Below are 25,646 nucleotides of genomic sequence, written 5' to 3'. Positions count from 1 at the left end.
TTAGTCTGTGTCTTCGTCCAGTTCATAGCTGTTTTTTTCATAGATATCCTTGATGAGAAGAACCCGTATAAGCATATTTTCTAAGGTGTTTCTATCCAATGCGGTTGATGTATACCAAAGAGGGGACCCGGACGACGCAGAGCTTTCAGGTTTCATATAGAAAACATCCATTCTTTGATTCAGATTCTGCGGGCTGAAAGAGAACAAAAGGGGAAAACGTTAGAAACAAGGAATTGAGATGGTTTCGAAATGTCAACACTTCATAGCATGTTTTGACAAACAAATGTTTTGCTTGCAAGGTTACAGTTTTACTGTAGAAACCGTGCATTTCAAGTAAATCATGAAAACAATGAGTGATGAAGGGACGCATCTGATTGTGTAAAATAAATACATATTTCACGTTTTACATGATTGTAGCACCACCTAACAGTGCAGCTTAAATCTCTATACGGTGCAATATACCGTTAAGGGTTTAAATCTTTCTTGAAGGAAATACAGAACACTGGATGTGCTGAAGCAAATTGGCCAAAGATATTCAAAATCTATTCAAAATACCACCACCTACTTGGCTTTTAGCAACATTTATTAAAATCTACCTAAAGCATGAGCATTGTTTTCTGAATATGAACATAAGTGTTTCTGAATATTAAGTTTAACCCGTTTCCAGACTTTGAACATAGGGGATATTTCACAAAAAACTGGTCAGTGAGGACCAATGACGTATCACCTATGTCACTTTCTTTTAGCACCGGCAGAGCTAAATCCCTGCCAGTAAGCCGAAGATCAGGCTGTGTTACATTCAAATGGGATTTCCCATTGGTGATGTCATAGACGACATCACAGGGGGATCTTGTTGCTGTAACAGGGACTCGTGGGGTCTGTAGAGACCCAAATCACGTCTCCTACCATATGTGAAATCAGTCAGTGTCTGTGCTTGCATGCTATAGTCACAATAACAGAGCTGCCTCGGGGTAACAAACAGCAATCAGATTGCTCTTCATGCGATGCCCATGATTGTTGTGCAAGGGAACCCCACAGGCACGTAGGTATTGATACAATGTATAATGTTCTCTTATAGAGTAGTATATTAAAAAAAAAAAAAAAAGTGTACAATGCCAAAAAAAAAATGCTGGCCGTGTAGGGGTTAAATGGACCATAACAATTACACAGGTTAGAGTATATGATGTAAACTGTTAAACTGTATGATGTCATCCCCAAAAATATAAACCCATAGATTTATTTATTATTATAATTTTTATTAAGTGTACCCTTACCTTTTGGATAAATAGTACTCAAACATTTTCACAGGGCATCTTGATGGATCCGCGGTGTTCTCAATTTGTTCAAATACTGGCTCTTCATCCTCATGTTTTCTTTTACCGCAGGATCCTTGAAGGCACAAATAATACCATATTCATTACGGCGGAACGAAGAAATCATCAGACTGATGAAAGTCAAAGGCTAACGTAAGTCAGCTTACCCTCGCTGTCGCTCCCACACAAAGATGACACTTGGTACTGAAGGCAAGCTTTATTTTCTTTAGTCAGGGGGTTATTTTTCCATCGTCTAAAAACCGTACCGAACGAAAGGCGCAAATGCTGTTCTACAGTCTTCAGACTGAAATACTTGGTATTGAAGTAGAAAAGCGTAAACAGGAGAGACATGGGTGACTGCGTTCCAAGCTGATTTACCCGCCACAAATAATCTTCTTCTACTCGAGAGAATATAGATCCTTAAGAGAAAAATTGAGTGTTAGCGACCATCGTAATTACTACTCTATCGTTAAGTACAGGTTTACAGTCCATGTATGCAAGAAGTCTGCAGAACCATAACTTTTCTTAAAATTAAAGCTTCTTAAAAGAATTATCAGTAAGTTACCATAACATGCAATATAAAATCTGTTAAAAAGGACGGTCTAGTCCTCAATTTTTGGAATCCATTTGCACAGACTGCAAAGCATATTTCTCACACAAATTGAAATCAAAGGGAGTCGCAGCAACCAATTGCATGGATGCTAACATCATCGTTAATGGGAGCAGCGAGCATGGTGCGAGAGCATGGACGTACAGCTCCAGCTTTCCATAGAGACAGTCAGAGGAAGACCCGTAATGACAAGATTTATTTCGTAGTTTCCATAACTAAAGAATGTCTACATGCAGTAAAATACAAAATGGACTGTCATATACATCTTGTGTAAGTAAAACGGGCGGCCTAATTTAATGAATTTAAGGTTGGTATTAAGAGTACAATAGGGTGGCAAAAATTTGAATAGTCTTTGAATGATTTCATGATGAAACGTGATTTTTTATGGGTTGTTTTTTTTTTAAATCAGATAAAGCAGGGTGCACAACAGTCATCAAGGGCCACAAACTAGTTTTTGGATGTTGCAATAACTTGAGGAAAGAGAGCTTTTATATAAAGAAAATGTTGTAAAAGCAGAAAAAAAGAAATAGGAAACGCAAGGACTGACAAGGAAGTGAACGATTTGGGATTTCAGAAGATACAGAGCCAGCGGAGGAAAAGCAAGATGGAAACAAATAATGTTATCTCCTCAATGGTAAATAGAGCTAATTTCAACAAAGTGCGTGACGTGATGTTCATTAAGTCAAACCCAAAGGGTCTGCCTGAGTCCCTTCAAAATGGTTGCGACAAAAGCAATATTGTGTCTTAAAGATGAACTAAGCGGCTGTAGTAACAGCAGAAGAATCGTTTTCAGGGTGCAATTGTGGAAGTTTTGTTGACTTCCCCACTTGGCCCCTGCAACCGATAATCAAAAAAATGAGACATCCCTAGCAGCTTCTGGAGGAATGGCAACCTGCACAGCGTGTAGGATCATTAACTTTATTCACCAAATTAACCCATTGTTTGTTTTTGCGTTTTCAAATCAGTGCAATCGCTCTTTTAGTGGAATTCTGAAATGAAGACGGTGTTTTACGCAGCAGGAAAAAATGCTGATAAATGAGGAAAGTAAAAATGAACACCTTATTATAGAAAACTACAACCGAAGAGAAGAAAACAAAATAGATAATGCCGTATAACCAAACGGTGCTGAGAATAGTTTTTTTTAACCCCGAGTAGTAACCATTTCTGGTGGCTGGTTTAACGTTGGCATTTTCACAAGCCTATACACGGGATTGCTTAGATGAATCTCTAAAGAGTTTTTACATGAGCGCATTAGTTTTAAGTGAACTATGAAATGAGGATTTGTGACTGGCAGACGTGTGTGAATGGGTCGGTGTATTTTTTTTCATAGTGAGTGCGTGTAACTAGAAATGTCTCCAGATGTTTACAGACAGAAAGGTACATGGCACGATTTCATGGCGAGATCAAGCTTAGTCATCTCGTGAAAAAGTCTTAAACCCGAAGGACTAAAAGGGAAAGGGAAGAAAAAAAAAAAAAAAAAGGAGAGATACTAATCTAAATATATATTGCGGTTTATGATAGAAGAGTACTAGAAGGGGCAATGATTACGAAAAGGTGAAAAGAAAGGATTGCGCTGTATATTTATATATTATCATTTAACCAAAAAAAAACAACTTACCATCTGGAAGAATGCTTGGCTGCCAATGTTTAAGGATTTTATTTAACTCATGCCCAAAGTCCTGGTAGTCTGGATCAATAAATACATTGTCCTTTCTACTGCTTCTGGACAGGAACTAAAAGGGGAAAAAATCCACAGAGGCATTAAGAACGCATGACCAATATTCGATGCTGTAAAGCAATTTAGAGCTTCTAACGTAACAGTCAATTTCTGATAATAATCCAGGCAAATTAGCTGGTATTCAGACCAAAAAATATCACAAACAAAAATGGTTACTTTTAAAAGTTTTTACAATGGTGTTTTTTGGATGTCATGCAGGGACTGACTCTGTAAGCCTGACAATACAGGAGATGTTTATAATTCATTTGGAGATTAAGGCAATTAAAGAGCAAACAAATTTGCATATTACCAACCTCTTGAATCCCAAGGCAGAGATAATAAATGCTGTCAGGTGCATAGCTTTCTCCATTTGGTCTTCGGATCTCTTTGACGAAGCGGGACAGCAAAGAGTTAAGTTCACCTGGAGTGTGCGTCAGAAGGTCCTCTTTTAACTTTACAGATGTTGCTTAAAAATAAAATAAAAATATCAATGAGAATATTTCCTATGGTTAATCTGAAACAGCAAATCACCAAGCGAAGGTTAAATTGTATGTTCACTTACTGCTGCTCGGTTCGTGCACCTCTGGTAAGTCATCTCTGGTTATTGCCTGGGTATTAGTCCAGTGCTTCCAAGCATTTATGCCATAAGAATACTTAAATGGAAACACAGTGCGCTCAGAGCCATCATCAGCTGCCGGGGAAACCGAAAGTGCCTTTCGCTTTGTGCCCTGTCAGGTAAATAAAGGTAATAAACATTTTATCCACTGTATTAAGTTATGTCTCTTGGAGAACGAAAGAAACAAAAAACGATAGTTTAGGAGGGAGGGGCAAAGACACAAAAAAAATACAATTTCTCAGAGTCGGGCTCAGTTTTGGGGTAATTCACTAGTGAAAAAGGGCTATTTAGTGCCATAAAATATACATACTTTTTTATATGGCCGTGGTTTAGGCAGCTCCTCATACTCTTCTCCAAACACGGGCGGTAGGAGAAACTCATTTTCTGTACCAAGTTCTTCGGTATCTGAAAGAGAGCAACAACTACAGTGAGGTTTAGTTAATCACAGATAAAGTAACCATCGTGTCGTACATATCCTGAAGGAGTGCCAATAGGGTCACTTGTTCTATAAACAGATGTTTAAAGGGTTGGCTAAAAACAGGAGAAAATACAAGCTAAGTAAATTTTATACCGTGGTGTACACCAAAATATCGTGGAAGCTCTGCTTCATGTGTGTGTATTACAACCGATGTTTCATAGACACTTTGGTTGTAAAGTACTAATTGGATTAACCAAGTAGAAAACCAATTCACTTTTTTAAGGATCTGTTATAATGCAAGTTTTTTTCCAGGGAACAATGAAGGAAATCATTTACAATCGTTTCTAACTTTTTTTTTTTTTTTGCCAATAAGATGGAATTATTAGCAAACTCATAAATACGCACCTCTTGGGAAATCTACTTCAAGATCTAACTCAGAGTCATAAGGTATATCCGGCAATGGGGTTCGCTCTTCTTCCTGGCAAATTAGATTCAGTTCCATGTCTGGCTCCACTTCACCTGCAGAGGAAAGTTGAACACGTATGACGCATGTGATGACACGCATGTTGTGAAATGTTTTGTCTCTGCAGGTATCGGTAACTCACCGGCGATTTCTTCACACACCGCTCTCTCTTCAGGTGTCGTTTCTGCCATGCTCAACGCATCAAGCTCATCAGGTGCCGGAGGACTCTTCTCTGTCTCTTCTCTATCTCCTGTTTCTTCAGTGATTTTTACTTTGCTGTCAATAAGGTCATTATTAAGCAAAGGAGCAGGCAGAAAAATTGGAATCGGGACCTAGAATAAAAGATATGGTTCCTTTTAAGGCTTTACAGACAACAACAAAAAAATGCGCCGCAAGTGAAGAAACGTTTAATTTCACCAATTTACCTATGCATTATGAAGAGCTAACCTCTAAGAGGTTTCCCCGGCAAGAAGGGATGGGCTGGCTACTTATGGGCCGGCTGGTATTTTATAATGCATTATATACAGGGCCAGGTCAGCGGGTCAAAAACACCAGTGAGATGAGGCGTTTCAGCCTACAGGTTTAGGGAATAAACACAGACTTTGTTTATTATTTGGTTTGCAAAAAAAGGAGAGAATAGAATAACCATCATGCTATAAAGCCTACTGAAAATCTGCTCTGTGCCGGCGGGGTGTAAATGAAGCTCATCATTTTGTTTATGAATATTCTCTATTTTTCACTAATATTGTGAAAAATGTAAGAAAAAAAGGCGTTTGAACCCTTGAAGCTTCATTATTTTCCAATATGAATCTTCCATGTATATTGTATAACTAAGCGCTGCAGAGGCGAGGTTGCAGGAGAACTTTCTCCATCAAATAAGTTTAAGAAATTCCAGTTAATGCTGACTTACTCGTTGCTGCTGATAGTCATTGTTCCTTGCATCAAATAAATAATTTATCTTTAAAATGTTTTATTGTATTATATCACGTTTTTCTGCCTTTTTTGGGGGTGATTCAATGAAGAGTCTGAATTGATTCAAAAATGATATTCCTGATTAAATTCAAGGTTCTATTCGGTCCAAAATGTAAAAAACGCACTGGGCTGCATTGGTCTCAATACAGGTTATGTTATACATACAGAACTGTATAAAGAAATAATTCTAACAAGAATAATAAATGTCTGGAGACAACAGCGATTCAACCTGGGAGTATGAACTAAACTTTGTATCTCTTGTATGGAGAAATGAAGAATAAATCAATGAAACCAGATGTATCTATTAAAAATATGTACGTTAAAAAAAAAAAAATATGAATTAAAAAAATATATAAATACAGAAAATGCAGGATAAAAATCCCTTTAAAAAATTAACTGGTTTATAAAGGTATACTTTACATTTGAATTCAGACTCCATCTGTCTTTGAGGAACGTTTCTTAATAGTTGGGAAACCTTCCTATTTCTTTTCTTTAATCTAACACAACACATAAGTACAATCAGCATTCGCGCAGAGGGGTAAAAGACAATTAACAACCTATCCTCGCACTGGACTTACGGGAACGGGGATTGCAGCGGGAGCCGGAACGGTCTGGCTGTACAGCGGAATAGGAACCGGCACATACACCGGTACAGGGACGGGTACCGGGACATACTTTGTATTCGCGTCTTCCTCTAAGGAACAAATCATTAAACAGTTTTAGGAATACATAGAAACATACAGAATATATTTAGTATTTGGAAAATATTTGGTAAACAAAGCTAAGAGCCCATTCGTTCTGTATGTTTCCCCCCATTATTTATTATGAATTAAATGTTCTGGATTGATAAATTGCTCTGATATAGCACAAGCTGGAACAAACGTTGCTACATTTTATACTCCACATATTCAACGTGCCACATCTGATTTAAATTCCGTTTAAATTATATTAATAATGATCATTAAAAAATCATTATATAGTTACCTGTCTGGCAAGACTTCCCCTGCATGTGGGGTTTGCAGTAGGTAGCTTTCGTCATCGATAAAGGTTTGCAGAGTACAGCTTTATTCTTCATGTCCTTAGACACCGGGGAAGACGAGGAACCCTGCAAGTTAAAGATTTCACAGATTGTTTTAGAACAATCGCTGTTACATACATACATACATATACATAATACTCAGCAGATTAAATCATATTTACCAGAGTTCGTCCGCGTGTGGCTTGAACTCCCTGATCTGTAAAGAAAACACACAAAAGTGTTTTTTTTTTTGGTTTTTTTTTTATTTGTTTTTTTTTTTAAATATACCATGAACCGTGCAAACATTTTAGGCGGGTCTGAAAAATGTTGTAAAGTAAGAATGCTTTAAAAAACAAAAAAAACACGTTAATAATTTATTTTCAATTAACAAAATGCAAAGTGGACGAACAGAAGAAAAGTGGAAATCAAAATCAAATCAATATTTGGTGTGATCGTTGGGGATAATAAAATAAATAAATAATAAAAGAGTCACACGCAAGAGAGCTGAAAAGTCTAATTCGTAAGGTAAACTTATTTTCGCTAATAAATGAATATGCACCCGGACACAAGCATTTAAAGACACTCGCCACAGCATTTGTTTACTTTGTGTGCTGTTTTCGCGTGCCCCCTATTTAACAAATTAAGGGTAGAATTACCGTAATGCATGTTTTCCGGCCCCTTCTGCGTAGACATATTGGGTTCATTCTGCTGGCTATAAAAACGCAATAAGCACTGCTGATCACAGAAGTTTTTTACAGCTCCTCGCCACTGAACTTTTTCATTAAGGGTTCCTTGGGTTTTACAACAATCGCACCTTGCAGCCTGACATTTAGAAAAGATAAAACAAGTTCACAAAAATGGGCCGATAATAAATAATAAAAAATCAAATTAAAAGACAAATGGTTACAACTAGAAGCAGCATCAAAAAATTATTACGACAAGAGGTATACCTTTTGAGAACTTCAATCCATCCTAAGCATAAGCTTTTTAGAAACGTTTAGCTTTATTATTTGGTTTTATTTATATGCGGAAATAATATATATATAATACACAATATACATATAACATATATGTTTCCTTAGGTAAAGTGTAAGCTGTTAAGGTTAAAGGGTCATTTTAAATCTCTGTGACTGGCTGTCATAGCAACGGATTTGAGGTCTGAATAAAAGACGGCGTCTTTTTTTTTTCCCCCAGATGTTTTTTTCTGGAAAAACTTGAAGAACAAAAAAGAACACACAGTAAAGCCGTGGGTGCACGGCGTGGTGGGATTGTCCTGTTTTGGATGCAAGCCGTAGACGAGGATAAGAAACTAGAGACTTTGCCGATATGCAGAACTTCATCTACCCGAATCCATTGATCCCTGCAGCGGTTTATACGGAAGTCTTTATGAAAAAAATGCATTTTTAGAATGTTTTCAGGGTTCTACTATCATGGGCCAAAAAATTATACTTTCATTTTGGATCAAGAATAGGAAGGTTAGGTAGAAGGGTTGAACTTGATAGACTTAGGTCTTTTTTCAACCTTATGAACTATGTAACTATGTATTTATTTATTTTTTATCTATTTACAGAATTAAGCTATGTCTGATTTTGTTTTTGGAGGTTTTATCCCACTCAGTTTGACCATTATCTAAAGGTTTCTATTTGAGAGATTTGCTGGATGAACGACTGGGATTCTGCAATGCTTTTAAATACTAGAGCTGGCGTTTAAGTGGCTGTATTAGATGCGAGTGAAATTCCAGCAGGGAATTGTGGTTATATAAACCGATCAGCCATGACATTATGATCACCTTCCTAACATTGTGTAGGTCCCCCTTTTGCTGCCGAAACAGCCCGCGGATCCTTTAAGTCCTGTAAGTTGTGAGGTGCGGCCTCCATGGATGCTTCCTGGTGTCTTGTGTTCTTCAGGTCGCACCCGAGCATCCATGTTATAGTAAAAGAAAACGTGATCCATCAGACCAGACACCTTCTTCCATCTCTCCGTGGTCCAGTTCATATGTTCACGTGCCTATTGTAGGCCCTTTCGGCAGTGGACAGGGGTCAGTATGGGCACCCTGACTGGGCTACGCAGCCCCCGTACACAACAAACTGTGATCCACTGTGTGATCTGACACCTTTCTATCAGAACCGGCATTAACTTTTTCAGCAATTTGAGGTACAGTAACTCGTCTGTTGGATTTCACACCCCCTCCCCACACACACGTCCATCAATGATGCTTGGCCGCCCATGACCCTGTCCCCGTTTCCTTCCTTGGACCACTTTTGACCAGGAACACGGAAGAGCTGCCGTTTTGGAGATGCTCTGACCCAGTCGTCCAGCCATCACAATTTGGCCCTTGTCAAACTCACTCAGATCTTTACGCTTCCCCATTTTTCTGCTTCATCAACTATCATGAAATGTTCACTTGCTGCGTAATATACCCCCCCACTGACAGGCGCCATGATAACAAGATTATCAGTGTTATCCCCTTCGACTGTCAGTTATGGCTGATCGGTGAGAGTACCACTATATACAGATTCACGCATTTGTTTGTATTCTGGTTTTTTTTTTTGTATCATAAGCTTTTATGCCAAAATATGTCAAACAGCTGGAAAATATTTAGAGTATTGTTTATTTACGTGCAACACTTTCTATCACTGACTTTTTGTTATGCTTTAGGGGTACACATCAGTGTTTGCCGCACATATATTTAAGAGAAGGCGCTAGTAGTCACTTCTTATGTCTTTATAAACATGGTGTGCTCTATACCAACAGACAGCTTTAAATTACCTTATAGTACCAATCCTGGAACTTCTTACTGCAATCTTCACTACAAAAGTCCCTTAGTGTGCCATCAAACTCTTTAGTCGCTCCCCTTTTACATATCTGAAAGCAGTAGTTGCAAGTCACACATTTCAGCCCAAGTCGCCTTGCAAAATCCTGCTTATACAGAAGCTTACAGCCTAAAGAGAGAGAGAGAATAGAGCTTTAATACGGAGACGATAGTGAATACGTGCAAACACTAGGAGCCTTGTTAACGTTAGTAAAGGGCAACGGCTGAGCATCATTCATATGGAAGTCACCAACAACTACCATCTAAACTGCTGCGGAGACAATTGGGTCTTTTCCCTGCTACCCAACAGTAATAATGGCCGATATGCGGCAATTACCAGAAGCCATACATTCTTTGACAGGAGGAAACCTCGGATAGGGTGTTTGGTGCCATCAAATGCATTTAAAAGGAATACTTCATGTTAGCACAGAAAGTAAAAAGGTTACGTATTACATCTCTGAAATTAACTTGGAAATAAACGCATCCTGACACTTTATAAAGCTTCCTCGCTTTATACAATCCTACCGGTAAATGAATGTAACGCACAAAGCCCCGCCACAAGGAAATGAACCCACCTTCACTGCAGAACGGCTTCTTGACTCCAGAAAATCTCACGGTATCGTGTAAAGTCTTCTCTTCCTGACAGTATTCACAGTACGTAACTATACAGTGCAGCTTCTTGTAATCCTCACAACAATTGGTACTGCAGAACTGATGCACTTTATTCTGGACGCAAGCAGAACATTGAGTTAATGCGTATACCGGATGGTAAACATTGATTAATAATGTATAGGAGATGCACAGTGACCTATGGTCGGACCTACTAAGGGTGGTACCTTATTATTTTTTTAAATAGCGGCGCAGCGCTGTACAATGGGATTGTTAAGTAGAATAACCAATGCATTATTAGACCACAGTATCACATGAATGTAGAACATATTCATATTCAATATATATGCCATATTAACTTTACATTTCGCTGCCCGCTGTACACATTAATAATGTTAAAGACTGCGCAAATCTCACAATTATCATCCACATGCATCACCAGTCTATTTTCAGCTTACCTCCCACTCCAGTGTTTCCGGCTTGGAAGAAAAAACATTTTTACAGTAATTGCATTTCAACTGAACGTCGCTGCTGACATGCTGACCGTTTGTAGAAGACGTTTGCACGCTGAGAGTCTGAAAGACAAAAAAAAAAAAAAAAAAAGTGAAAACATTCACATTTTCATTTTGACCAGAATGCGCAAGATGACAACTGAATGGTACACGAAAGCAGCCTAAGGGTTAAAAAAAACAACAAAAAAACATAAGTCTAGAGAGTTGAACTAAGCTTAAAACGGCACGCAAAACGCAAGCTTTAGTTTATAGCGTTTACATTTCATCTACAACACTGCCCCCTACTGGCCAACGTGTATTATTTTTCTTTAAAATACTATTAAGGACAAATTCTAAATAATAAACTTAAAAAATACCCTACTGAACCCTGTAAAATAACACCAAAACCTTACAACCCATGACGTCCACTCACTGGGACACCGTGCAACGTGCTAGAATGAGGCATTCATGGAGAAAACACAAGAGAGACTGTGGCAGGTTTTCTAAATTCAGGATGAGGATGCTTCAGTTCAAACACTTATCTAGTTCAAAAAGTATTATATTCAGGACAGTGCGTGAAACACTGATACCCTGTGCAGATAATAGTGTGGGTGTGTGTGCGTGTGCGTGTGCTAGAACACATTACCATTTGTGTTTCTGTTGTGTACGTGGATACAAACCTAGCCGGTATACTACAAACGGAAGGTAGGCCGTCACAGAGCGATTTTTACTGGTCATTTACAGACATTTTAGTGGACACGTCCCTTTTACAGTGCTATACACTAAATAAATCCATGTTATATTGTTTACAGATAAAAAGAAATTCTTAAATCCACTAATTAATGTAATAGCTGAAAGACCCTCTTCAAATCTACATGGTGTCCTTCTGGTAAATGCACTGGGGTTGTGCAAAATCCCCCCATATATGTTTGCTCGCTTCCCCATTATTCCCCCAGGATATGCACACGTCTCACGATACTGATATGCGGATATGCATATACCGACACGCATATACCGACACGCATATACCGACACAAGCTGGTTAGATAACGCTCGCTATGGGTGAGGCAAACTCTTAAACCGCCAACACCAAAACTATTTATGTGATCCATAAACAGAAACAAGAAACTGGTTCTAAATAATCAATATATCCAGAGCTATGCGATTTTGACGGATTCGAATAAAAAAAAAAAAACCAAACACTACATATTCTACTAGCAGCGAAACACATACCTGGAACTTTGCTACACATCCAGAACTACAGAAGTTGTATAGCTTCCCGTCAGGCATTGTGGCTTGATACTGAGGTAAGGAGTTTCTTTTGCAAAAATGACATATAATCCCCGCATCTGTAACAAAACAAGTTAAGACACCCATCTTTTTGTTCATAAAAACAAAAGAACCAACAATAAAATATGTAGTAATACAGCAGAATAAAACCAAACCTATTTACCCGGGCGTTTGGCTAAACCACGTGTTCATTATGACGCTTGTGTAATTTGTTGGGAATATTTAATGCAGAAATAGTTTTCATGCTTTAGTCACATTATCATTTTTTTTTTTGCACACAGAGTAATGAACATTACTCATAACGAGCAAAATTCTACCAAAATTACAATTTAAATTGTTGATGGGGATGCATAGAAACACAGAATTCAATGGCGGATGAGAGCCATTCGGTCTCTCTATTCTTGATACAACATGGGAAGTCTGGTCTGTCTCTTCCTGCCTTAAACACCCTATCAGTCCCCTGTCTCAGATTCGGGATGACCGTAAACCTTTTAAACCTCCCTTTCCATTCATCAGAAGCAAACGCAAAAGGATTTTTGGCGAATGCAGTTTTACTTCATTTTCTGGATTATAAGTAAAAGCCGAGGCTGCGATAGTGGTCTTAGTGTGAGGTTACTGGGGTCCTAGACCAGACAAAGCCGCTGGGGTATATAAAGTCTGATAAAACCGACGAAGGGGTATGAATCGGGTAGAATTAACGTGTAAATTTTAAAACATTCACAGCGTTAAGTGCTCAGCGATCATAAAACGATCATAACGCGCCTCTGGATAAACGCGAGACACTTACTCTGGGTTTGAGGCTTTGCATTTTTTGCTTTGTGGGTGTTCATACAGGTCGTCGAGCAGTATGGCTCCATGTTTCCGTTTGTTCCGATGCACTGGGTCATATCGAAGCAGCGACACTGAGCCTTGCATCCCGTGCAGCTGGTCAGCTTGCCGTGTTTCTAAACAAAGGAGACCAAGTACTTTGTAAAGACACCGAAAATACGTTTTTCCAGTTAAAGACCTACGAGCTTAAAACGCATTTATAGATTTCACCATTTCAGCAACGTAGCAGGATTGTGGCATTTCCAGCGGTACGCAAAAACACATTCATTTCACAGAAAATAACCCATTGTGAACATGTTTTTTCGCATTTAGTGCGCAGGCGCCTTTTGTCTGTATAAAAATGTCTATTATAAAAAAAAAAATTAAAAAAAAATTCTCACTATAGAGCGAAGCCTTATTCTTCTGAGCTCTGAGGGCACCAATACGATGCTTGTTTCACTATTGCTCTTTATTCTGCATACCATACTATGCATAAAAAAAAACTAATTTAACACAAAACTCTTATTTTTGAGAAAGGCTGCCATCGTAATCATATTTTGGATGACTTTCCCTGCTCAAAAACACCGCTGAGCTGATACTTTACTTTACGAAGTCCTGCTTGTAGCATGGAATCCTTTTCTCGGTAGACTTCCATTAGTCAGAGTGCTTGTGTAGTAGATCGTGCCCAGATAACAGAGCTAGAGCACATACAAGCGATTCCCATGGAAAAAAGAAATCTCTACTAATATAAAGTGTTTTCAGAGTACAGGTGTACTACATTTCATGTGTAAACGTGTGAGAAGTCATACACTATTCCGTGTTCACTCGTGAGCTAGGCTGGCGTGGTGAAAACTAGAACATAGAACCGTACGGGAAACCTTTCCGGCCCTCGGCCGAGAGCCTATAACCCGTTAAAGGACGTTCTCTTTTAGCAGTGCATGGGCTACCGCCGCCTGTCGGCTTGCCCTAGGCTTTTACACAACGCTTCCTAAAGCAGTTTAGCGAGATTCTTTTAATCTCGGTCGGCCCTGTATAAAGCATATGTAAACGTGTAAGATTTATTTATAGTTAACACACTGATTGGAACTATGAATTATATAGAACCAACCCAGCCTTTCTAGTGGAGGCATTAGGCAGGGAAGGTCCATTATACATTGTGAAAGCAGGGCGCTGGACACCATAACTCTCGCTAACACTCCAATGGCAAACCCACCAAGCCCAAATTTTTAAACGCTATCTTTATGGTGACTTTCCCCAAGTCCTTCAGTTTAGTTCATTCATAAACTTCATTACGCTCCACAAAAGCTAGAGATAACTTCTCATCTAATATAGTGCTTTAATATTTATGTGATTAAATAGCGACGTTGGCATATTGTGCAGAGGGGATGGTACATCATTTAGATTTAGAAGATTTAAGAGTCGTCATCAGGAACATTCTGCAGGTTATTCACAAAGAGAACATGAAAAGCCCTCATTACTGTAGATAATCGTTGGATGATATAAATCACACATTGTTACAAGAAGCTTGTTGAATAAAAAAAAAAATTTTCAGGAGATCTGGTCTCACAACATTAAAATAATTAATGGAAGACCTGCTGCCAAATTCAGCTGCCATGCTTCGGCTACACCCCACTTGCTAAAACATATAACCCTTTCCGTAATCAAGGAATAACATCTTCCATGACAATACCGTCAAACGTACTGTCTGTGTGATTAAATATACCTTCTCTGAGGATAAAGTAAGTATCCATACAATGAACAAAAGGACAATATTACACATTTAGGGTCATTTACTAAAGGAAATACCTTACTTTCAATACGAGGGAGAGAAGGTTTTAGTTTTTCTAAAATGCAAGCGTGCTACATACTAAGTGGAACGCACATCCTAAACTGAATCCAATGCGTGCCAGATAGCTGGCGACTAACATATTTCTTAAATAATATGAATTTAGTAGATACTGGCTGTTTGCTTCATGTAATGAACTCCTCCAAATACTGTATCTCCTCGCCACTCACGCTGGTTTCAGAAGAATTAAAGGAAAGGGATCTAGAACATTTCACCTGCGTGCTGGCCATTCTTTCACACCCCAAGCTACAATACTTCACATAACCTTACTAATGAACCCAAAATATAAAAACGTCAACATTACTGGTTTCATAATTATTGTGATGTTACAGTTCGCTTCAGATGTAACTATGTAGGGATAACGAAAGTTTTAAAATGTATAATTGTATCGGCTGTTATTTTTTTCAGTTTAAGATCCGTGATGTGGCCGAGTTTTGTCATTTTTATTCAAAACAGAAGGCTAATCCAGTGTTTGCTTTAAGTTATTTTTATCAATTGAAGAGGATGTGCTTTCCTATTCTAAACATTATTATATGATATCAATATGATTGCATGGGCATGATAGGCATAAACATTGTGAAAGTGTCATGCAGCGTAATGTCCACTGGATGTCAGGACTTAACCAAAGCTTGGGATAAAATAATTACATCAACACCTTTTTGTTTTGTTGAAATACATTAGCATTTTAATTAGAATTGTAAACATTAAAGCAAAACTTTTACAGCTATAATTTCACTAACAATAAGATGTGTGCAGTATAAACGCATACAGACCTTTGGCTCATAATATATATATATAAATCTATATATATTTATATAAATCTATATATATTTATTATACACTAGTACTGGAGCACCACAGTCTTACACAATATTTTAAGAAAAGCAGCACATTAGAAGCAGAGCGCGAAGGCTTTTCTCTGTTTGGTAAATAATATCGATCATTCGCAGAAGAACGTTGGAGGAGCAAAATTAAATAAAATAATAATAATGAAATAAACTTTTGGTGATCAGTTGAATTTTGGCAGCAGGTCTGTGTTTTAGTTTTAGCTACAGATTGATCCGCGTGTGAGTTGTGTGTGCGTCAGTTTGTCGACTAAAGAATTTGGCATACAGCTGCATTATAAAAATATGTATACTTACTATCAGAGGTACCTATAACGCCGAGTAACACGTACACATTATAACATTACACTTAACCATCTCAGGAAGATAGAAAATCAGTGGTATTTTCTATTGATTAAAAGAGAATGAAATAAAATAATAGAATAGGTCATACTAATACAGCACACAAGAAACCCAACACGTTGCAGAACAACCAAATACATTTACCTGTACATTTTACCGGCAACTATACAAAAATATATCAGATTATAGAATTATAGAATTAGAAATGTGCTCGTAAATATATAGCTTGTGTTATTATAGAGATTCTCTCTATCCAAAAAGGGAAATACTACCTGAAGAGAAAGGTATTTAAAAACAAAAGCTACTTAACGCGGCCCAGATATCTGCCGATACACCGAGCCGCCTTCTAATTCTATCTTAGCATTTGCCGCCATCATAGCTTCCCATTAGGGTAAACTTTTTAAAGGAACTATGGTTTTAACGCGTTTTCCAAAGTATATGTATACAAAAAAAAAATTTAAATACTCAACAGTAAAGCCTCTCAGCTGCAAGCCGACGGATATCGCAAAGTCCCAATCGCTTTTATATAGAATGCTTAAAAAGTGCCGAGCACTACGTGAAAGCCATGAGAGCTTAAAGTCATTGGTATAAAGAATATTTGGGTTCCATATACAGAATGTTTTTAGACAGCCGAAGAACGTTGAGTTAAGGGACATCAGGCTTTTAAATCGTGGTGTTATGTCACTGCCATCAATGAAGGGTATGTTAAACTACATACATAGAATTTCAGTATCAGACCATAAAAGCCAAGACCATGAATCATGTCGTCGCCACACAACAAGACCAGGGAACCACGTTTTATTACAGCACTCCTACTGAGCCTTCAACACCGACTATAAACTATATCGCTCCGTAGACCAAAAAGTGCCCAAAGCGATCCCCATGAACAAATCGCCATCACCTAACATCAGCCAATAATTCGGCAAATTCCAAAAGCAAAACCAATCCATATGATAAGAGATACTGGATCATATACAGAATTACATGTATTGTTTGGGGAAGGTAGATCAGCAACGCTAGATGTACTTCACAGAAGAGTTTCTCAATTTATGTCCCCAAGATCATCCAACAAAGTTTGCTACTTCATTAGACAGACCCCGTTTAAAAATCGAGCCGTCCTCGGGAGATCTTGGAAATCCGCACTGCCGCATGTACTCAACATTTAAAAATTACAAAGATATCTATTGATTTTTTGTAACACATATATATATATATATATATATATATATATATATATATATAAAATATAATATATAAACTATGATACTACCTACTAAAGTATCACTTTGAGACCTTAAATAACCTATGGTCAGCATAATATATACACATGCCCTGAAATGGGCATCCATTAAGAAGACCAGACACCTTTACACTAAAAGAACACGAAGAAATAAAACGTTTGCGAGTCGGAGGTTGCGTGAAATACACTCATGTCTTTTTAATGCTGAACTTAACAGATCCGTTGTAGTGATCTCACAGGAGCAGGTATTGTGTTCTGCAGCGTGTTAAAGCAGTTCTGATGGGATATTCTCATTTCCTCATTATTCTAACAAAAATCTACGCGCCATAACCAAAATTGTAAGTTATAGTTTAAACACACAAAAAAACTCTCACACGTAACAAAATAGCGAATAGAAACAGAGCTGACGGTCTCCATGCTCGCTATGGCTGGAGGGATACAAGATACAGACAGGTGAAGCAGTAAGCTGAAAATGTAATCAGCACATAGTGTTAAAAGGCTTTGGTGAACGGACATGCCAAAAACCATTTCCCACTATTGTTTAACAAATAACTGTATTGAAGGATTCGCACTAAACATTTTCACAACCGTGTGCACAAAGTATGACACCATGCAATATTTCTTCTAGAAGAAGTCGGGATAAGCTACAAGAGAGTTTACCAGCTTAAAATCACTGAGACAGACAGGGCTGCAAAACCTCTTCCACTGGCCTTCAACCATAAGTACATTATTTCCGGCTCCTTTGCTCGGCAAATATTCTCCACACTGTTCACAGCAATTCATGATCAGACCATTTGCCATCCTGTATCGATTGAAGCAGTGATCACTGCAGAGCTTATGGGTCATGTTCTTAAAGCTAACTTCATGGCGGATCTAGGAAGAAGAAGAAGAAAAAAAAAAACCTAAATATGCACAGAAATCATATTTAACATTAGTGTTCTTATATCATTTTAGTGTTCTTTATCATTTTAGATTTGATGATAGGGCTGTAACACCTAATAGATAAAATCAACTAGTTGAATAGATTTTATCGAATATGCTCTTAAAAATACCCCTCCTAGTATAATCCAACCTCAAATAGAGGTCTGACTATACGACTAAGATCCAGATCCCCCACAGCGCTCCAGGGAATCCGGATCCTCCCCTCTGGCAGCCGGTCAACGCCTGCGCGATGCGCGTAGACAACCTACGCTGCTGCCAGCACTTCCACCGGGGCTTCTATGACTGAGCACCGGCATCACATGACCTTTGGGTGCTCCATCATAGAAGCACTGGCGGAAGTGGAGGTTGTCTGGGATTCTATGACGGAGCACCGGGGAGACATGACCTTCTGGTGCTCAGTCATAGAAGTGCTGCCCCCACTGGGGGGGGGGGGGGTTTCTGATGTCTATTTTTAACAGCCAGTTAGTTCTTTACATTATTTTAACCCCTTAATGACAATTGCCGGTCCTGGCACGGCACGGAAAAGCATGTGCTTTACGACAATTGACGTGCCAGGACCGGCAGTCTTTAAACGGGTGCAGAAAGCGATCTACTATCGCTTTCTGCACCCAAAAAGCGTTGCTGAATGCCTCGACCTCGAGGCATTCAGCAACGCCGCGATCGGCACGAAGGGGCCATCTCTGGCCCCTCCACGGGGCGTCAACATCCGCCATACTTTGTATGGCGGCGGACGCCCGTTTTAAAAGCGTTTAGGAGGCGATCGACGATCGCCTCCTAAACTTAAATGGTGTCGCTGGAATGCCTCGATCAGGAGGCATCCAGCGACACCAAACACTAACCTTTTGATGGGCTGTGACCGCTCCGGAGAGCGGTCACAGCCGCAGCTGCCGGCAATCTTCGCCATCAAGGAAGATGGCCGCCGTCCTGTAACAGGAACCACAAATTTTAAAAGTTCGCTAGATAGTCCAGACCATCTAGAGAACTTTGGCTCCACTTGCAGGTTGAATACAGGTACTGCATTCACCATGCAAGTCAATGGAGCCCAGCTTTCTAATCACAGTGTGATTAGTAAAAATAAATTAAAAAATAAAATAAAATTAATAATAATTAGAAAAAAATAGTAAAAAAACAGTAAAATGTAAAAATCATTTCCCACTGATGTCACTATCAGGGGAACCTCCAAGTTGAAAAAAAATGTTAAATTTTTTTTTAAAAAAAAAAATATATATATATATAAAAAATATATTTTTGTGAGCAAGTCCTAAAATTAGCATATTAGCTTAAAACAATTCTCGCATGGAAAGAGTTAAAATACTGGCATATTAAATGCCCGTGGGGTGTCTACTTTTAAAAAATGTATGATTTGATGGGGTAAATTGAATGGGCCAGGTTCAACAACGTCCCAATTAACACGGGGGGGAGGATGGCCACACATCTAATTTCCAATTAGAAAAATGCACACGTACCAAATGTGGCCTTTTAGTTCCCCCCAAAAATGACACACCCATGCATGTGGGGTATCACTGCACTCAGGAGATGTTGCTGAACACATTATGGGGTGTCGTGTGACAGCGGCATATACCAGGAGCTGTAAATTCATACATAAAGTAGGTGTGTGTGGGAAAAATACACACACAAAAATATTACTGCAAACTTTGAAAAAATGCTGGTGGTAAAATATGTGCATGCAAAGAGTTAAAATACCAGCATTTAAAATACCTTGTGGTGTCTAGTTTTGAAAAATATACGGTTTTGTTGGGCACACTGAAATGGCCTGGCTCAAAGATGTACCAAATAGGGCATGGGCAGTGGATCCCAAATGCCAAAGTTCAACATTGAAAAAAGCGCATGCCCCAAATGTGGCCCTTTTGCCCCAAAACAGCCAGGCAAAATCATTCATGTGAGGTATCGCTGTACTCAGGAGATGTTGCTGAACACATATTGGGGTGTTTTGTGATAGTGACATATACGAGAACATTTTAATTCATACCTGAATTAAAATGTGTGTGGAAAACCAAATGCAAAAAAATGACTAGCACAAAGTTTGACAAAGACTGGTGGTAGATATGGTGCATGGAAAGAGTTAAAATACTAGCATTTGAAATACCCTGGGGTGTCTAGTTTTCAAAAATATATGGGTTTATTGGGCACACTGAAATGGCCCGGCTCAAAGATGTACCAAATAGGGCATGGGCAGTGGATCCCCAAATGCCAAAGTTCAACATTGAAAAATGCGCATGCCCCAAATGTGGCCCTTTTGCCCCCAAACAGCCAGGCAAAATCATTCATGTGGGGTATCGCTGCGCTCAGGAGATGTTGCTGAACACATATTGGGGTGTTTTGTGATAGTGACATAAACTAGAACATTTTAATTCATACCTGAAGTAAAATGTGTATGACAAAACAAATGCAAAAAAATGACTACCATAAAGTTTGACAAAGACTGGTGGTAGATATGGTGCATGGAAAGAGTTAAAATACTAGCATTTGGAATACCCTGGGCTGTCTAGTTTTCAAAAATATATGACTTGATGGGGTAAATTGCATTGGCCGGGTTCAAAGATACCCGAAATGGCACATGGGGGGAAGAATTACCAGATTTGGAAAAAATGGCTTTGAAATAGCAAAACGGTACCTGTACTTATTGCCCCATAATGGGTAGAAAAAAGCAAAAAAACATAAAAACATTGGGTATTTCTAAACTCAGGACAAATAGTAGAATCTATTTAGCAGGTTTTTTCATTACCTTTTATAGATGAGTAAAAGATTTTTCAACTAAAAGTTAGAAACAGTCATTTTTTTCTAAATTTTTCACCATATTTTATAATTTTTTTAATAGTAAATAATATGATACAATCAAAACAATGTCATCTAAAGAAAGCCCTTCTTGTCCTGAAAAAAACAATATCTAATGTGTGTGGGTTCAGTAAACGGGAAAGAAGAAAATTAGCTAAACACGAGCAGCGCAGAAATGTTAAAAAGGCCATTGTCACGAAGGGTACAAAAAGTAAAATCAGCCTTTGTCTCGAAGGGGTTAAACCAAAAAAATGCATATTTGTTTTAGCCGATTAATCTAAAACAATCGGCCAACTAATCGATTATGAAAATAATAGTTGCAGCCCTATTTGATGATGCAAGCATTACCAGCAGTTTTTCTATGCCTATTGAACCATGTTGGAAGGGAATTATTGAATGAAAATAAATAAAAAAAAAAAAAAAAAAAAATGTACCTCAATTTTTTATACAATAGTTCAAAATTAAAATATGGCTTTCATTTACCGTATAAGAAGTTAATGGACATTAATACAAGCAATACTAAATTGCTGATATTTTACAAATATTTGGCTCCATAGATTAACAAGAATATTTTAAATTAGACCTAATACTTAGAGCAAGACATTTTTAGAGTGATCTTATGTTAATTGCCCATTATATATTTAAGACATGAAGGTGTAGAGAGGGGGGGGAAACATTTTTTAAATAAATTTGTTTTAGTGTGATACATTAAAAGCTTCTACTGATCCATACCTCTGTTAATTTGCCACAAATTGTGCATCTTGATTTGTTTTGATTTTTGGAAGAATTCTGCTTGTCCTCATACACCGATAAACAATACGTACTGCAGAATTCCTGAAAGGATTCGCTCGAGTCAACCTGAGCAACAATCGTTCCTTTCATTGTTGTAATATCTCTGGGAGAAGACGAGAAAAAAAAAAAAAGACGCAGGTGATTAGGAGAACAAATACATTTCTCAAACATGGTTGAAGAATATAAAAAGGGAGAAGAATAAACGTGGTTAGTTTTTCTAGCATCTGGAAAGAAAAATGAAATCCACTTAAGCCAATGTGGACACGACCAAGATGTGGTCACAAGGACACGAGATGTGACTCTGGTCAACACGCCGGCAGTATAGTAAGAATCACCTGATGCCAAGAGATACAGTATGTTTGTACGTTCCTAAAAATCATACTAGAAAGTTAGCACCAAAAATGACTGTTCCAAACAAACAACAAAAAAAAACCTATAAATTAGAAAATAAAACAAAAAATTTAATGAAAAGGCATATTTAAGTTATGTTTCAGAATAAGTCCAGGCTAGATAATTTTATAACCTGTAATAAAATAAAAAAGGGAAAAAAGAAGAAGAAAAAAATACTATGGAATGTGAAATCTGTTTTTAGACAGCAGCGAGTATCTGCTTGTCCAATACATGCTGGTGGATGAATTGTGAATCTACCCTAAATACGTAGTCTTAAATACAGTCAAATGGTTTAATAACGCTAACATTTAGGAAATGCAGAAATGAAACACTGTGCGGATATCAGGATTAACACGGTTTTATGTGTTTTCAAACTAATCAAGAAATGAGTTTTCTCCTCATTGTGGATTTACCTTTGCTATCAGAATCCAGTTAATTGGCATTAAACATTTCCAGGTCCATCTCTAGAACAGACACTAGAAGGTCTCATTTGAAAGCTCAAGTATTTGAGGGGGAAATAACCTCCCAACCTTAATACGTTAACTCATCTCCATTGCCTACCTTGTAGGTTTAGGAGAGGGGTTTCCTGGTGGCAGGAAAAGCTTAGCTACCCATTAAGTCGGCCAACACAATCCCAGTCTATAACTACAAAAATATCAGCCGGCATTTTAGGTGGTTGAAAATTATTGTAGATGCAGTCAGCAAATGTTAGTGTTTGTGTGGCGCCCCCTCCCAAAGCCCAGTCTACAGTTACCAGCTACTATTCCCATAATCAAGTAATTTTGCTGCTCAACATCATGGGAGTGGCAGTCCATAAAAGTTAATGTTGTGAATAGCGGTGTAGCTCTGTGACGTACAGCAGACATTCTGGAGTATTACAAAAAAGTAAGAGGGTAGTAAAAAGGGACATGATGGCTTGGAACAAAAATAGGACACTTGGTAGTTTTGCAGCATTTGTGGCTAAAGTTTGTCACTCAAAGTACTGTAATTAAATTTCTCATGATGTTCAGTCAACCAAATGGATAGCTGAGAATTGTGAGATGTGTATTCAACAGTAGCTGCAGGATCCATTCATAACGATATAAAAGTTAATATTTGGCACTCCAGTTCTTGAGTACTTACTTTCCCAAGATACTAAACATACCAGCTGGGGTATTAACTAATCCTAGCTGCAATAGAGGTTTGAAATAAACTACTTTGTGACTACAGCATGCAAACTGCGTCTCTGCCCAGTTTGGACTCTGTGTCTGTGAAGGAGTAGCTGCCAGAGTGAGGGTGAGGAGACCTTCATAATTCTAGACATCTACCTAGAACAATATTTTTGAATTTGCTTACTTTTTACACATAGTGCAGAGCTTCTTTGGAGCTGGTTTATGTGAAAACGATGACAAGCAAGGAGTGGAACAGAACAGGTGCGTAGAGCCTTTCCGTTGATACGCGGTCTGTCCTTTTTGGAGAGGCTTCTTGCAGTTTGCACAAGTGACTTTAACAGCTTTGGAAGGTGGCTGCTGCTGTGAAGGAGGCTGAAGGACCTGTTTGGGAAGGGAGGCCACAGGCGACAAAGAATCCACTCCTGGCTGCTTTTGGTTCCTGGGAAAAGAAGCGGATTGGGATATCCAAGAATCTGTACAGAAAAAAAAAAAAAGGTACGTTACAACAATGTAAAGTGTGTTGAAGCAACAAAGTATTAATAACACTGCAGCCATACATGTCAGTAAATAATGTATTCCTGAGAATACATGCTGTTTTTATTGGAGTTAGACAATTAGAATGGTTTAATTTCCTCCGCCTGCCTTCTTCTAGTGAAGCATGAAGCCTTTTTAAGTAAGCTGCCAGGTAGATGCAAAAGCAACCCTACTGAAACCCCTATATTCAACTCATGTTCTTGAGTGGCAGCAAACTGCACATATACAATCTGAGTGTTCTTTCTCTATATAGCCATCTCTGCACACATGCAAAGCGCTGTGAGTGAGACAGTTGGTGTCCACACTGGAAATGTTTACTGAATAGGGCTGCAACAACTAATCGATAATGAAAATCGTTGCCAACAAATTTCATTATCGATTAGTTAAATAGATTTTTTCGAATATAAGATGAGGGTTTTTTCCCCAGAGCAAATGCTCCGAAAATACCCGTTTTATAATCCAACCTCAAACAGAGGTCGGATAATAACACTAAGATCCTGATCCCCTGCAGCGCTGCGCTCCTCTCTGACAGCCGGTGGGCGTCTGCACGATGCGCACAGACATCCTCCACTACCTACTTGATGACATATTGTATTTGCTTTATAAAGAAAATTAGCTGTACTTACCAGGGTTATGATGGGCTGCAGATTCTCCATTTTGAAAAACATCTCCGCTAGCATTTCTTCCAGGGTTGTATGGACCCATCCCTGCCTTAGTCTGAGAGGAAAGGGGAGGAGGGTACGTTTGTACATGAACACCAAAACTATTTGGTTGCAATCCATTGTGAACGTCTCCCATACCAGGGTTCTGCAATGATGTTACATGGGTAATCATTAAGTTCATATCACGTCCTTCAGCACTTTGAATATGGTTTTCATTCACAGAACTTATGCCAGATTCTAAAGTGGTGACATTTGCAATCTGTATTTCTGAATCAGGCTCAGTAGTAATACCACTACTAATGATCCCAGCATTCCCTTTGCTTCTCGAGAAACTGGATGAAGAGGAAGGAAAATCCACATTGATGGGTCTGTTATTGTCCATGAATCGTCTGTCACTGAAGCTGGAAGCATTTTTGTCCCGAACAGGGCAAGGTTCAAGGTCTTCCTCATCATCAATGATGATTGTCTCACTTATGGGCCCTTTAAGAGAATCAGAATCCTTGCTGGAAGAAAGTGATTTTGAGTCTGCCCTATAATGTTCATTTTTCGATGAAGGAAAGCTTCTCTGTTCATTACGTACATTATTTTGTGGAACCTGCACCGGTTCAACAAAGACAACATCGTCGTCATCATCATCAATAGGCGTACTCTGGAAAGTAGTAGAGGCCTGACCTCCAAAAGCATTCCCTATGTTTGTCAATCCAGTAGCCATGGTTTTCGACTGAAAGGGTGAACTTTTATGCATATAATCCAGTCTCCCTATAGTACCAATGTCCATTCCATGGAACCTGTTTTGAGACAAGAGCAAGCAAGTTTGATAAAACCCACATGTATTGATATTATATTTTACTGTTTCACTCAACCACATGTTAAAGGAAAAACAGTTTTGTGCATTCTGAACAGGAGACCACCCGCTGAGACACGAGGACTACGGTTTTAGTATAACCTGTAACATTGCATGCCGCAAACT

General features: G+C 38.5%; 1 protein-coding gene across 1 annotated transcript; it reads right to left on the bottom strand.

Moving 5' to 3' along the window:
- On the bottom strand, positions 1 to 25,388 carry LOC149288937 (zinc finger MYM-type protein 2-like). Its single transcript, XM_089491195.1, has 22 exons — positions 24,641 to 25,388; positions 23,665 to 23,953; positions 21,880 to 22,042; positions 18,070 to 18,282; positions 13,117 to 13,273; positions 12,273 to 12,388; positions 11,007 to 11,123; positions 10,515 to 10,665; positions 9,897 to 10,069; positions 7,784 to 7,949; positions 7,310 to 7,344; positions 7,094 to 7,214; positions 6,688 to 6,803; positions 5,295 to 5,469; positions 5,080 to 5,187; positions 4,567 to 4,661; positions 4,203 to 4,368; positions 3,955 to 4,106; positions 3,542 to 3,656; positions 1,481 to 1,732; positions 1,275 to 1,389; positions 1 to 193 (listed from the first exon to the last, which is right to left on the bottom strand). The coding sequence occupies exons 1-22, from the start codon at positions 25,386 to 25,388 to the stop codon at positions 1 to 3; spliced, it is 3,936 nt and encodes a 1,311-aa protein (XP_089347321.1).
- Positions 25,389 to 25,646: the final 258 nt, after the last annotated feature.

Source organism: Sceloporus occidentalis, unplaced genomic scaffold (assembly GCF_023333645.1).
Source record: "Sceloporus occidentalis isolate IW3139 unplaced genomic scaffold, rSceOcc1.0.p SCAF_49, whole genome shotgun sequence".
NCBI lineage: Eukaryota > Metazoa > Chordata > Lepidosauria > Squamata > Phrynosomatidae > Sceloporus > Sceloporus occidentalis.
Note: the sequence above shows the minus strand (reverse complement) of the source record. Positions and strands in the feature narration are given on the sequence as shown.

What these genes read in the sequence shown, in the direction of transcription:
- LOC149288937 (XM_089491195.1), bottom strand. Translation starts at nt 25,388, where the DNA reads ATGGCTACTGGATTGACAAACATAGGGAATGCTTTTGGAGGTCAGGCC. An exon ending in CTCTGCACTATGTGTAAAAA is followed by an intron (nt 22,043 to 23,664) that starts GTAAGCAAATTC and finishes GTCTTCTCCCAG; the next exon opens with AGATATTACAACAATGAAAG. An exon ending in GGGGAAGTCTTGCCAGACAG is followed by an intron (nt 6,804 to 7,093) that starts GTAACTATATAA and finishes TTTGTTCCTTAG; the next exon opens with AGGAAGACGCGAATACAAAG.